General features: G+C 47.7%; 2 protein-coding genes across 4 annotated transcripts in view; one reads left to right on the top strand and one right to left on the bottom strand.

Annotated features, from left to right (window-relative positions):
• OLFML2A (olfactomedin like 2A) overlaps nucleotides 1-15,695 on the bottom strand; it is a 271,746-nt gene that overhangs the window by 195,597 nt on the left and 60,454 nt on the right. The gene's annotated exons all lie outside the window — the stretch shown is intronic.
• The window catches only part of WDR38 (WD repeat domain 38), a 179,085-nt gene that overhangs the window by 205 nt on the left and 163,185 nt on the right, over nucleotides 1-15,695 (top strand). For all 3 annotated transcript variants that reach the window (XM_063936879.1, XM_063936877.1, XM_063936878.1), the window contains exon 2: nucleotides 10,414-10,534. In XM_063936879.1, the coding sequence (XP_063792949.1) occupies nucleotides 10,414-10,534 (121 nt within the window). The remainder of the gene's footprint in view (nucleotides 1-10,413; nucleotides 10,535-15,695) is intronic.

A 15,695-nucleotide genomic window follows, 5' to 3' on the forward strand; every position in this document is an offset into this window, starting at 1 on the left:
GAATCTGCAATTATTCACATTAATTTATCTCAAGCAACATTTCATAGTTTTGATTTAAAAATGAAACGCTTTAAATTCCATGAAGAACTGTTACACATAAAAACTGATTAACTATTTGGTTACTGGACTGTACAGCTTGGAAGATCTATTGACTTTATGGGGGATAGTCGATTGTTTGAAAAGTTAGTTGGGTATCTGTTTTTTCCTGTCTATTAGATAGGAAAAAAGAGACACCCAACTGACTTTTCAAACAATTGAATTACCCCCATTGTCTTTTATTGCACCATGTAAGTAGGTATAGTATTCTATATAAAACAGTATTGTTTTGTGATTGTGTAAATTTTCATGCCAGGTTGGTGTAGTGTTTTTTTGTCTGTAGTAGAATTGTTTTATGAGCATGTTTAGTGGGCACATCTTGTAGGTTAGCTGTAGGTTCCTTCCTATGCACATATAAAGTGTAATGGAATTGTAATAGCCAATGTATGCATACAGTGGCCCTCATTCCGAGTCGTTCGCTCGTTCTTTTTTTTCGCATCGCAGTGAAAATCAGCTTAGAGCGCATGCGCAATGTTCGCACTGCGACTGCGCTAAGTAATTCTGCTATGAAAAAAGTATTTTTACTCACGGCTTTTTGTTCGCACCGGCGAACGTAGTGTGATTGACAGGAAATGGGTGTTACTGGGCGGAAACACGGCGTTTTATGGGCGTGTGGCTGAAAACGCTACCGTTTCCGGAAAAAACGCAGGAGTGGCCGGAGAAACGGGGGAGTGTCTGGGCGAACGCTGGGAGTGTTTGTGACGTCAAACCAGGAACGACAAGCACTGAACTGATCGCACAGGCAGAGTAAGTCTGGAGCTACTCTAAAACTGCTAAGTTTTTTTTGATCGCAATATTGCGTAAACTTCGTTCGCACTTTTAAGATGCTAAGATACACTCCCAGTAGGCGTAGACTAAGCGTGTGTAACTCTGCTAAATTCGCCTTGCGACCGATCAACTCGGAATGAGGGCCAGTGTTCTTCCCACAGTTTCTATCTAAGGGGGTAATTCAGAGTTGATCGCAGCAGCACATTTGTTAGCAGTTGGGCAAAACCATGGGGGTAATTCAGACCTGATCGTAGCAGCAAATTTGTTAGCAGTTGGGCAAAACCATGGGGTCATTCTGAGTTGATCGCTCGATAGCTATTTTTGCAGCGCAGCGATCAGATAGTGTCCGCCTCTCGGGGAGTGTATTTTTGCTTTGCAAGTGTGCGAACGCTTGTGCAGCTCAGCGGAACGAAAACGTTTTTTGCAGTTTCTGAGTAGCTCTGGACTAACTCAGCCCTTGCGATCACTTCAGCCTGTCTGGTCCCGGAATTGACGTCAGACACCCGCCCTGCAAATGCCTGGACGCACCTGCGTTTTTCCAACCACTCCTAGAAAATGGTCAGTTGACACCCATAAACGCCCTCTTCCTGTCAATCTCCTTGCGATCGGTTGTGCAAATGGATTAGTCGCTAGAAGCATTGTAGAGCAATTATGCTGTTTGTACCCATACGACACGCGTGCGCATTGCGGTGCATACGCAGTAGTAACCTGATCGCTGCGCTGCGAAAAATAAGATTTTACTTACCGAAAAATCTATTTCTCGTAGTCCGTAGTGGATGCTGGGGACTCCGTCAGGACCATGGGGATTAGCGGCTCCGCAGGAGACAGGGCACAAAAATAAAGCTTTAGGATCAGGTGGTGTGCACTGGCTCCTCCCCCTATGACCCTCCTCCAAGCCTCAGTTAGGATACTGTGCCCGGACGAGCGTACACAATAAGGAAGGATTTTGAATCCCGGGTAAGACTCATACCAGCCACACCAATCACACCGTACAACTTGTGATCTGAACCCAGTTAACAGTATGACAAACGTAGGAGCCTCTGAACAGACGGCTCACAACAATAACAACCCGATTTTTTTGTAACAATAACTATGTACAAGTATTGCAGACAATCCGCACTTGGGATGGGCGCCCAGCATCCACTGCGGACTACGAGAAATAGATTTATCGGTAAGTAAAATCTTATTTTCTCTGACGTCCTAGTGGATGCTGGGGACTCCGTCAGGACCATGGGGATTATACCAAAGCTCCCAAACGGGCGGGAGAGTGCGGATGACTCTGCAGCACCGAGTGAGAGAACTCCAGGTCCTCCTCAGCCAGGGTGTGCCCCTGACCAAGTAGCAGCTCGGCAAAGTTGTAAAGCCAAGACCCCTCGGGCAGCCACCCAAGATGAGCCCACCTTCCTTGTGGAATGGGCATTTACATATTTTGGCTGTGGCAGGCCTGCCACAGAATGTGCAAGCTGAATTGTACTACACATCCAACTAGCAATCGTCTGCTTAGAAGCAAGAGCACCCAGTTTGTTGGGTGCATACAGGATAACAGCAAGTCAGTTTTCCTGACTCCAGCCGTCCTGGAAACCTATATTTTCAGGGCCCTGACAACATCTAGCAACTTGGAGTCCTCCAAGTCCCTAGTAGCCGCAGGTACCACAATAAGCTGGTTCAGGTGAAACGCTGACACCACCTTAGGGAGAAACTGGGGACGAGTCCGCAGCTCTGCCCTGTCCGAATGGACAATCAGATATGGGCCTTTGTGAAACAAAGCCGCCAATTCTGACACTCGCCTGGCCGAGGCCAGGGCCAACATCATGGTCACTTTCCATGTGAAATATTTCAAATCCACAGATTTGAGCGGTTTAAACCAATGTGATTTGAGGAATCCCAGAACTACGTTGAGATCCCACAGTGCCACTGGAGGCACAAAAGGGGATTGTATATGCAGTACTCCCTTGACAAACTTCTGGACTTCAGGAACTGAAGCCAATTCTTTCTGGAAGAAAATCGACAGGGCCGAAATTTGAACCTTAATGGACCCCAATTTGAGGCCCATAGACACTCCTGTTTGCAGGAAATGCAGGAATCGACCGAGTTGAAATTTCTTCGTGGGGCCTTCCTGGCCTCACACCACGCAACATATTTTTGCCACATGTGGTGATAATGTTGTGCGGTCACCTCCTTCCTGGCTTTGACCAGGGTAGGAATGACCTCTTCCGGAATGCCTTTTTTCCTTAGGATCCGGCGTTCAACCGCCATGCCGTCAAACGCAGCCGCGGTAAGTCTTGGAACAGACATGGTACTTGCTGAAGCAAGTCCCTTCTTAGCGGCAGAGGCCATGAGTCCTCTGTGAGCATCTCTTGAAGTTCCGGGTACCAAGTCCTTCTTGGCCAATCCGGAGCCACGAGTATAGTTCTTACTCCTCTACGTCTTATAATTCTCAGTACCTTAGGTATGAGAAGCAGAGGAGGGAACACATACACCGACTGGTACACCCACGGTGTTACCAGAACGTCCACAGCTATTGCCTGAGGGTCTCTTGACCTGGCGCAATACCTGTCCAGTTTTTTGTTCAGGCGGGACGCCATCATGTCCAACTTTGGTCTTTCCCAACGGTTCACAATCATGTGGAAGACTTCCCGATGAAGTCCCCACTCTCCCGGGTGGAGGTCGTGCTGAGGAAGTCTGCTTCCCAGTTGTCCACTCCCGGAATGAACACTGCTGACAGTGCTAACACATGATTTTCCGCCCAGCGAAGAATCCTTGCAGTTTCTGCCATTGCCCTCCTGCTTCTTGTGCCGCCCAGTCTGTTTACGTGGGCGACTGCCGTGATGTTGTCCCACTGGATCAATACCGGCTGACCTTGAAGCAGAGGTCTTGCTAAGCTTAGAGCATTGTAAATTGCTCTTAGCTCCAGTATATTTATGTGGAGAGAAGTCTCCAGACTTGATCACACTCCCTGGAAATTTTTTCCTTGTGTGACTGCTCCCCAGCCGTTCAGGCTGGCATCCGTGGTCACCAGGACCCAGTCCTGAATGCCGAATCTGTGGCCCTTTAGTAGATGAGCACTCTGCAGCCACCACAGAAGAGACACCCTTGTCCTTGGAGACAGGGTTATCCGCTGATGCATCTGAAGATGCGATCCGGACCATTTTTCCAGCAGATCCCACTGAAAAGTTCTTGCGTGAAATCTGCCGAATGGAATCGCTTCGTAAGAAGCCACCATTTTTCCCAGGACCCTTGTGCAATGATGCACTGACACTTTTCCTGGTTTTAGGAGGTTCCTGACTAGCTCGGATAACTCCCTGGCTTTCTCCTCCGGGAGAAACACCTTTTTCTGGACTGTGTCCAGAATCATCCCTAGGAACAGCAGACGTGTCGTCGGAGACAGCTGCGATTTTGGAATATTTAGAATCCACCCGTGCTGTCGTAGAACTACTTGAGATAGTGCTACTCCGACCTCCAACTGTTCTCTGGACCTTGCCCTTATCAGGAGATCGTCCAAGTAAGGGATAATTAAGACGCCTTTTCTTTGAAGAAGAATCATCATTTCGGCCATTACCTTGGTAAAGACCCGGGGTGCCGTGGACAATCCAAACGGCAGCGTCTGAAACTGATAGTGACAGTTTTGTACCACGAACCTGAGGTACCCTTGGTGAGAAGGGCAAATTTGGACATGGAGGTAAGCATTCTTGATGTCCAGGGACACCATATAGTCCCCTTCTTCCTGGTTCGCTATCACTGCTCTGAGTGACTCCATCTTGATTTGAACCTTTGTATGTAAGTGTTCAAATATTTCAGATTTAGAATAGGTCTCACCTAGCCGTCTGGCTTCAGTACCACAATATAGTGTGGAATAATACCCCTTTCCTTGTTGTAGGAGGGGTACTTTGATTATCACCTGCTGGGAATACAGCTTGTGAATTGTTTCCAATACTGCCTCCCTGTCGGAGGGAGACGTTGGTAAAGCAGACTTCAGGAACCTGCGAGGGGGAGACGTCTCGAACTTCCAATCTGTACCCCTGGGATACTACTTGTAGGATCCAGGGGTCCACTTGCGAGTGAGCCCACTGCGCGCTGAAACTCTTGAGACGACCCCCCACCGCACCTGAGTCCGCTTGTAAGGCCCCAGCGTCATGCTGAGGACTTGGCAAAAGCGGTGGAGGGCTTCTGTTCCTGGGAATGGGCTGCCTGCTGCAGTCTTCTTCCCTTTCCTCTATCCCTGGGCAGATATGACTGGCCTTTTGCCTGCTTGCCCTTATGGGGACGAAAGGACTGAGGCTGAAAAGACGGTGTCTTTTTCTGCTGAGATGTGACTTGGGGTAAAAAAGGTGGATTTTCCAGCTGTTGCCGTGGCCACCAGGTCCGATGGACCGACCCCAAATAACTCCTCCCCTTTAAACGGCAATACTTCCATGTGCCGTTTGGAATCTGCATCACCTGACCACTGTCGTGTACATAAACATCTTCTGGCAGATATGGACATCGCACTTACTCTTGATGCCAGAGTGCAAATATCCCTCTGTGCATCTCGCATATATAGAAATGCATCCTTTAAATGCTCTATAGTCAATAAAATACTGTCCCTGTCAAGGGTATCAATATTTTCAGTCAGGGAATCCGACCAAGCCACCCCAGCGCTGCACATCCAGGCTGAGGCGATCGCTGGTCGCAGTATAACACCAGTATGTGTGTATATACTTTTTAGGATATTTTCCAGCCTCCTATCAGCTGGCTCCTTGAGGGCGGCCGTATCCCTTTGGTCTTTCCCTGGAGACGGTAACGCCACTTGTTTTGATAAGCGTGTGAGCGCCTTATCCACCCTAAGGGGTGTTTCCCAACGCGCCCTAACTTCTGGCGGGAAAGGGTATAACGCCAATAATTTTCTATCGGGGAAAACCCACGCATCATCACACACTTCATTTAATTTATCTGATTCAGGAAAAACTACAGGTAGTTTTTTCACACCCCACATAATACCCTCTTTTGTGGTACTTGTAGTATCAGAAATATGTAACACCTCCTTCATTGCCCTTAACATGTAACGTGTGGCCCAAATGGAAAATACGTTTGTTTCTTCACCGTCGACACTGGAGTCAGTGTCCGTGTCTGTGTCTGTGTCGACCGACTGAGGTAAATGGGCGTTTTAAAGCCCCTGACGGTGTTTGAGACGCCTGGACAGGTACTAATTGGTTTGCCGGCCGTCTCATGTCGTCAACCGACCTTGCAGCGTGTTGACATTATCACGTAATTCCCTAAATAAGCCATCCATTCCGGTGTCGACTCCCTAGAGAGTGACATCACCATTACAGGCAATTGCTCCGCCTCCTCACCAACATCGTCCTCATACATGTCGACACACACGTACCGACACACAGCACACACACAGGGAATGCTCTGATAGAGGACAGGACCCCACTAGCCCTTTGGGGAGACAGAGGGAGAGTTTGCCAGCACACACCAAAACGCTATAATTATACAGGGACAACCTTTATATAAGTGTTTTTCCCTTATAGCATCTTAATATATATAATCATATCGCCAAATAAGTGCCCCCCCTCTCTGTTTTAACCCTGTTTCTGTAGTGCAGTGCAGGGGAGAGCCTGGGAGCCTTCCCACCAGCATTTCTGTGAGGGAAAATGGCGCTGTGTGCTGAGGAGAATAGGCTCCGCCCCCTTTTCGGCGGGCTTCTTCTCCCGTTTTTCTGAGACCTGGCAGGGGTTAAATACATCCATATAGCCCCAGGGGCTATATGTGATGTATTTTTTAGCCAGAACAAGGTAATCTCATTGCTGCCCAGGGCGCCCCCCGCAGCGCCCTGCACCCTCCGTGACCGCTGGTGTGAAGTGTGTGACAACAATGGCGCACAGCTGCAGTGCTGTGCGCTACCTCATGAAGACTGAAAAGTCTTCTGCCGCCGGTTTCTGGACCTCCTTCACTTTTCGGCATCTGCAAGGGGGTCGGCGGCGCGGCTCCGGGACCGGACTCCATGGCTGGGCCTGTGTTCGATCCCTCTGGAGCTAATGGTGTCCAGTAGCCTAAGAAGCCAATCCATCCTGCACGCAGGTGAGTTCACTTCTTCTCCCCTAAGTCCCTCGTTGCAGTGAGCCTGTTGCCAGCAGGACTCACTGTAAAATAAAAAACCTAAAAACTTTTTCTAAGCAGCTCTTTAGGAGAGCCACCTAGATTGCACCCTGCTCGGACGGGCACAAAAACCTAACTGAGGCTTGGAGGAGGGTCATAGGGGGAGGAGCCAGTGCACACCACCTGATCCTAAAGCTTTATTTTTGTGCCCTGTCTCCTGCGGAGCCGCTAATCCCCATGGTCCTGACGGAGTCCCCAGCATCCACTAGGACGTCAGAGAAAACGGCAGCGAGCGATCAACTCGAAATGAAGGCCTATGTGCACTGCAGGGGGGCGGCAGATATAACATGTGCAGAGAGAGTTAGATTTGGGTGGGGTGTGTTTAAATTGAAATCTAAATTGCAGTGTAAAATTAAAGCAGCCAGTATTTACCCTGCACAGAAACAAGATAACCCACCCAAATCTAAGGGGCCCTACACACTCGGCGATGCGCCGCCGAGGTGCCCGACGGCCGATACGGCCGACGAGCAACCCGGCGGCGGGGGGGCAGTGACGGGGGAGTGAAGTTTCTTCACTCCCCCCGTCACCCGGCTGCATTGAAGTGCAGGCAAATATGGACGAGATCGTCCATATTGGCCTGCATGCACAGCCGACGGGAGATCAGCGATGAACGAGCGCGGGGCCGCGCATCGTTCATCGCTGGAGTCTCCACACTGAAAGATATGAACGAGTTCTCGTTCATTTATGAACGAGATCGTTCATATCTTTCAGAATATCGGCATGTGTGTAGGGCCTATAACTCTCTCTGCAAATGTTATATCAGCCACACCTGCAGTGCACATGGGGGGTAATTCTGAGTTGATCGCAGCAGGATTTTTGATAGCAATTGGGCAAAACCATGGCCCTCATTCCGAGTTGTTCGCTCGGAGATTTTCATCGCATCGCAGTGAGAATTCTCTTAGTGCGCATGCGTAATGTTCGCACTGCGCATGCGCCAAGTAACTTTACTATGAAGAAAGTTTTTTTACTCACGGCTTTTTCGTCGCTCCGGAGAACGCATTGTGATTGACAGGAAATGGGTGTTACTGGGCGGATGTACGGCGTTTTAGGGGCGTGTGGTTGGAAACGCTACCGTTTCCGGAAAAAACGCAGGCGTGTCTGGAGAAACGGTGGGAGTGCTTGGGCGAACGCTGGGTGTGTTTATGACGTCAGCCGGGACCGAAAAGCACTGAACTGATCGCACAGGCAGAGTAAGTCTGAAGCTACTCTAAAACTGCTAACTCGTTTGTGATCGCAATAATGCGCATACATCGGTCGCACATTTAAGATGTTTAGATTCACTCCCAGTAGGCGGCGGCTTAGCGTGTGTAACTCTGCTAAAATCGCCTTGCGTGCGAACAACTCGGAATGAGGGCCCATGTGCACTGCAGGGGGGGCAGATATAACATGTGCAGAAAGAGTTAGATTTGGGTGGGTTATTTTATTTCTGTGCAGGGTAAATACTGGCTGCTTTATTTTTACACTGCAAATTAAGATTGCAGACTGATCACACCCCACCCAAATCTATCTCTCTCTGCACATATTATATCTGCCTCCCCTGCAGTGCACATGGTTTTGCCCAATTGCTATCAAAAATCCTGCTGCGATCAACTCAGAATTACCCCCATGGTTTTGCCAAACTGCTAACAAATTTGCTGCTGCGATTAACTCTGAATTACCCCCTAAAGTCCCTGGAAAGTGCATTTTACATGTTGAAAGTAGCATTGTGTGGAATGTACTACATACTGCAACACAACGTCTTCTCTCTGGAAAGATGAATAATAAATGGTAAGCTTATGCATAATACCAGGGTACATCACTTTTTTCAGCAGATTTTTCTGTACTGAATATTATCATTTATTTATATATACAGTATTTGCAAACATAATGGCAATGCATTCATCTGCTCATCAGAGTACGCTTGGGAGCAGCAACACCAGCTGCATACTCTGATTTCTCTGATTTGTTGGGTTTCATTGGCGTCAAGCCAAATTGTGTAATAGTTGCCATACTAAGAAGGGAGGTGTGTTCACCCATGTCATATTGAATAAATATAGACTATTAATCATATCAGAGTGGTAGCGCCATCTCATTTTCATTTTGACATACTATACGCAAACGTTAGCAAAGACAGCAAACATCTGACCGGTATTTCGCAGTAGTCAGCGTAATACCACAAGGGTCCGTACTCGGACCACTACTGTTCAACATATTTATCAATGACCTAGAAATAGGCCTGGAAAGCACAGTGTCAATCTTTGCAGATGATACTAAACTGTGTAAGGTAATTAATTCAGAATTGGATGTGGAGTCCTTGCAGAATGATCTATCTAAACTTGAACTCTGGCGTCTAAATGGAAAATAAGGTTCAATACAGACAAATGCAAGGTTATGCATTTTGGGACTAAAAACAAACTTGCATCCTACATATTAAATGGGGAACGCCTAGGGGAAACAGAGTTGGAAAAAGATTTGGGGGTATTCATTGATAATAGGCTTAATAACCATACAGAATGTCAAAACGCAGTAAAGAAGGCTAGTAAGGTGCTAGCGTGCATAAAAAGGGGAATTGAGACAAGGGACTCGGATGTAATCATGCCACTGTATAAGGCATTGGTACGTCCGCACCTGGAATATTGTGTTCAGTTTTGGGTACCATTGTATAAAAAAAGACATCAGTGAACTCGAAAGTATTCAAAGGCGAGCTACTAAATTGATTAAAGACCTAGAAGGACTGGACTATAAGAAAAGACTTACTAGGCTGAATATGTATACACTAGAAAAGAGGCGCCTAAGAGGAGATATTATTAATATCTTCAAATATGTAAAGGGACATCACAAAGAGTTATCAGAGGAATTATTTATTAAAAGAACACAGTTTAGGACACGTGGGCACTCGCAGCGACTGGAGGAGAGAAAGTTCCGAACGCAACAGAGGAAAGGGTTCTTCACTGTTAGGGCAATCAGCATGTGGAATTCCCTGCCAGGGAAGGTGGTAATGGCGGACTCTGTAAATGGATTTAAAAAAGGAATGGATACATTTCTGAACGAAAAAGCTATCCAAGGTTATAATACTTAAAATATCAATGTGGTTAATCCGGGGGTAACATGAGTTATAGTAGCTAACTAGTCATAAAACATTATTCAGCAAGTATTTAGAATCATCGCAACTTAAAACAGGTTGAACACAATGGGCAAATTGCCTCTATTCAACCTCAAATACTATGTTACTATGTTACTATATGTTACTATGACTTAATAATTAATTGTATACTGTGTTCCTTCTATGTACAACCCCTGCTAGTTATAACATCTGCATTTCCAGACTACTGCTGCCGCCGCATCAGGACTGTATTTATATACTGTAGGATTATATTGTAGTTGCTCCTGCAGCAGAAGTGTAATCTAGTACTCTTGTCCTTCTTTTAGGTGAATTCATGTGCTGTTTCTCCAGACTGCCAGCTAGTCATCACATCTTCTGATGACAGTCGGATCCATATGTGGGAAGCAAACAGTGGTTTGTTGAAGCATAAAGTGACAGGTCACAGAGGTAAGTGTCCTAGGGTAAAACATTTTCTCTTGTTACTGGTTAATGCATGTATAAGCCTCTTACATAGATAGTTATATACAGTAGTTCATACAGATGTGTACTCTAGCTGCATGTATGGATTTAGGGCTTATTATTGGATGCGGTTAATATGCCAGCTGACAGGATCCCAGCAGTCAGAATACAGACGCCAAAATTCTAACACCCATCAGAATGCTGATGTCTGATTTCCGAAAGGTCAGGACATCGATGCTGGAATCCTGACAGCCGGCATCCCGATCATAGTAAGTATAGCATGGGTTAGGTTTAGGACCGGAGGGTTTACTTTAGGCACCAACCGGTGGGGTTAGTGTTAGGCAACCCCTGGGAGGGTTAGGGTTAGGCTACAGGGGAGAGAGGGTTAGCTTTAGACTGCGGAGAGAGGTGTTAGGTTTAGGTACCACTAGTGGGAGGTTAGGGATAGGCACTATGGGGGGAGGTTAGAGTTAGGCTGTGGGAAGTGTTTGTTAGCGTGTAGGGGGGAAGCTAAGAATAGCCCATACTCACCCCTGTCAGTTTTTCATTCATTGGAATCCCAGCGTCGGTATTATGACCGTCGGGATCCCAAGCACCGGCAAATCATACTGAATATATGTTATTGTACACTCACTATTTCTGGACACTCTTCCTAAAAACAAAAACTACAACAAGGAAAGGTTTTGCATAAAATGTACAACAAACACATATGAAAAAACAACTTCCATTATAAAATGAACGTATAAGGAGTAACCTTCTTCTAATGGTTTGTTTTTTAAAGAAACTATGTTCTGGAACATTAGAACATTAGATTAGCAAGAACAGACACATACAATTGTACAATACTAGCGCCCTGACCTGGCTTCGCATGGGAGCAAGTTTGACTTTATGGCATAGGCTTTTTTAACTGTGGTCTTATAGCATTTACTATGGGTGAGCACCATGTACAACGTCTGTGTACCAGGACTAAGAGCCGAATGTAATGCCAATATTCATGCAAATGGTCGATGTCTATCAATTGTGCATGCATCTAAGTAGCTAAAAAGTTGCATAGCGCATGCGTCCCATGGTGTGCGTGCAAAAAGTCGCATTAGTGATTGAGACTTATGATCTGAGAAATGTATTGGGTGCTCCTGGGGCAATTGGGAAGTGGCTATTCAGGTAGATGGAGATACACTGTCTGATGGACGTGTTATGGGATTGTTGTGGATGTATCACATAACTGTTTGCAAAGTAAGGTCTTAATGGCTTACATTGGAGGCCATACTCTGATAAAGAATATGCACTTAGCATGGGCATGGGGCTTGTGCAAGTTTCCATGGTGCGACAGATGGTATAGTCTAAAAATGGACAAAGTGGCATCAGTGCCAGTGCAAGGTTTCTAGGTACAGATTCACTCTACTATCCCTGCTTACCTCAGTCTGTGTGCTGTAGTTACACATCCCCAGGGCTGCCACCAGAAATTGTGGGGCCCGGGACTGAAAAAAATAGGCAGTCCCCCCCCCCAAAGCACACACAGTTTTGTAAAAAATATTTAGGCTGATATCTTGCCCCCTGTAGCTTTTCCCCCAGTAGCTGTGCCCCTTGTGGCTGTGCCCCCAGTAGTAATGACCCCTGTAATTGTGCCCCCAGTTGCTGTGCCCCCTAGCTGTGCCCCGAGTAGTTGTGCCCCCAGTTGCTGTGACCCCAGTCGCTGTGACACCTGTAGCAGTGCCCCAAGTAGTTGTGACCCCTGTAGCAGTGCCCCGAGTAGTTGTGACCCCTGTTGTTATATAGTGGACCTGGCAGGCAAACCAGCATGCAAAATTTATGTTTAGATGCATCATTACATTCCCAGCTGAGCCAGCCCCGGACCTCCTTCTCAGAATCCAAAACAAACACACACACAAAATATACTTACCTTTCCAAATCCGTCCTGCGTCCTCCTCTCTGCTCTCTCGCCCACGCTGTTCCTGGCTGTCCTCCTGACTCCTAGCTCTTCAGTCTTCACTCTCAGGCTCCGGTAGATGCTAGAATCAAGTGGGCTAAGGGACCTTTTCCGTAAGGGGGAGGAGTTATGATGCAAGGGGGAGGAGCTAGGCCAGCGGGATAGTTCCTCTACTATCCACGCCACCAACTATTACCTTTAGTAATTAGGTGGTGAGCGAAGCGAGCCACCGTGCCCGAAGCGTGGCGAGCGAAGCGAGCCCGCGAGGTACTTTTCGGGTACCCTGTTCGCCCGTAGCTCCTCCCCCTGGTGACGTAGCTCCTCCCCTCAATACGTCACAAGGTCCCTTCAGCCCCTCGATATAGAACCAACCCTCAGGCTCCTCTTCTCTGCCGCGCGTGACGTCATGACGTCACGCTGCGCCGCATCTAGAAAAAAAAAAACTTTATTCAAACAGGCACAGCCTGTGATCATCTGCGGCGGCTGCGGCGGGCGGGCGATGATACACTGCACTGCAGTGCTCTGACTGACGTCACCTGACCGAAGGGGAGCGGCGGGTGCGGGCGGCGGCAGCGGGTGGCTCCGGCTCCGCAGAATGATAGTCAAGGGGAAGGGGGCAGTGTGCACTGTGCGCAATGAGGAAGTGGCGGCCAGCCGCGGTCAGTGTCCCCGGCGGCGGCGGCCGCCGGGAATGTCCACGGCTGGCTATTTGAGCAGCCCGGGCCCTCCGCTCTGTCAGAGTGGCCGGGCCCGGGACAACTGTGCACAGGGCACCCCCTTGATGGTGGCCCTGCACATCCCTTATCCCACTCCCCACACCAACATAAAACAGTATTTCTTTTTCATCCACTAGGGGTCACTGGAGTACTCTTGGGATATGGACTGCTTAGCAGGAACAAAGGCACTGAATATTTAAATTTAGAACTCTCCACCCCTCCATATCCCCGAGTACCTCAGTGTACTACCTCAGTGTTTTTTCTGTGCTTACAGCACTAACAAGGCTTGTGGGAAGTTCCCACACTTTGTGGAAGATTTTATTAATTTTTCATTTTTACTTTTTACTTTTTACAATAGCACATCCCTTCCCAGTTTCTGGAAAAACATGGGTCCGGGATAGTGCCGCTGCACGGGCAGCGCATGGCGTGTCGGTCCTCACAAAGAGCACCCTCACAGCCACAGGCAGCCCACTGTCTCCTGCAACAGCTGGACGGAGCTTACACATAGAAGCCCCGTCTCAGCCATGACCTGGAGAGCTAAACGGAGCTTACAAATAGAAGCCCCGTCTCAGCCATGACCGGAAGATTACAGAGCCGTCGCAGCCTCCCTACAACAAGGTAGGCTGGGAAAACGGGGCGGTCAGCGCAGGCTGCCGCCCCGCTGGGTGGGTCAGTGTTGTAATGCCGCTGCTCCCGCCGCTCATACAGCCGCCCGCACCAGCCGCTCCGTCCCAGCTGCTCCGTCCGGCCGCCCCAGCCGCTCCGTCCGGCCGCCCCAGCCGCTCCGTCCGGCCGCCCAGCACCGTCCAGGATGCTCCGTCAATGCTGTACAGCGCTGAGAGGGTGAGAACCGCGCCGCTCCGGGCAGCCGACCTCCGCTGCTCAGCAAGAGTTGTCCCTCGCCTCCCTGCAAAGCCTTTCCGGCGCTCCCCGCTGAGACACAGCGCTACAGGGAGTACAGGGGGAAGGGGGGGGGGTGTAATCTGGCTGATTACAGCGGCAAGGGTATGTAAAGGGCTGCCATACCTATATAAAAGGCAGAGTTAATGTATGATAGGCTATTGAGCCTATATATTAATATTGGATGTATTGTAGCCTGTGATTTTCACTGGGTGATAGACTATTGAGCCTATATTAATACTACAGCATGTATGGTGGCCTGCCTGTGATTATCACTGTATAATAGGCTATTGAGACTATATTAACACTGGAGGTATGTATTGTAAACTGCCTGTGATTTTCACTGTATAATAGGCTATTGAGCCTATATTAACACTGGAGGCATGTATTGTAAACTGCCTGTGATTTTCACTGTATAATAGGCTATTGAGCCTATATTAACACTGAAGCAATTGTAACTTGTCATGTGATTATCAGTGTCAGCATGGCATGGGGGCCATTTTAACCATGCTTCCTGTTTCTTCCAGTTTGTAATTCCAGAACATTCCTGCCCTACATCTCTACGCCACCGGAGGCGCAGGGGTGTTAGTGGGAATTTTGGTTCAGGTTTCACATAGGCTGCCCATGTGAACTGCATTTCGGCCATAAATAGATAGATATATATTACACACCTTAAGATAATAATTTTACTGAGTCGTGCAAGTGTCTGTCCTTTGGCTATTGTGTTGTCTGTCTGCATAAGGAGTAAGGCTCCAGCGCAGACTAAAAAGGTTTTTAAACAATGTCTGGACATAAATCTACCACATGTTCACTATGTTTTGTAGGTTTTCAGGAAGCCGGTTCAGTCCCAGATCCTATGTTAAGCATTGGCAATTCAAATTGACTCTGCTCGACAGGAGCGGTAAGATCAGAGTCTCAAAAGTTACTCCGCCAGCTATTACGGAGGGTGTTAATTTAACTGATCTTATAATTTACACATTTCTTCTATGTGGCAGACCTGACAATTCTATGTCAAATCTCACAGCGCTAAATACGAGTGAGGAGGGCACATTAGACAGTCAGATAGGGCGGGTTTTGACAACCATACATTGCTAATGACCAGTGAGTCAGTCTCTGAAATTTACAGAGAATAAGGAGCCTCTAACATCTAATCCGTCGTATTTACTAAATGACAGATCTTCAATGGGTTTCTTACTTAGGATATCTCTCTAAGATTTAAGGCTATTTACCCGTGTCCACACAGTGACATCTAAATTGGAGAATCCCCCATTGGTGAATTCGTCTGTGCCAAACCTTATAAAGACCCAAGATACATTTGGGTCACTGGGGCGCTCTGTGTATGGAAACAATGACGATCACTTTATACTTATTGTTAATGAGAAGCTGCTGAGTATCTCGGTACAGCGTCTGCTGCCGCCTGTTACCTTGCTTCTCGTTTTTCATCGTCGCTAGTTTCAGCACTACAAGGCCAGAAGTTGTTTGGTCCTAAATTTGACAAAATGCCTCCTCCGATATCAGAAATACTCTGGTCCGGCGTTTAAAGCTTTTAGACTTCAGTCTTTTCAAGGCGGTGGTACAAAAATAGTCGCGCCTTGTAACGCCAGGG

The sequence above is a fragment of the Pseudophryne corroboree genome, chromosome 8 (genome assembly GCF_028390025.1).
Source record: "Pseudophryne corroboree isolate aPseCor3 chromosome 8, aPseCor3.hap2, whole genome shotgun sequence".
In the NCBI taxonomy this organism is placed as follows: domain Eukaryota; kingdom Metazoa; phylum Chordata; class Amphibia; order Anura; family Myobatrachidae; genus Pseudophryne; species Pseudophryne corroboree.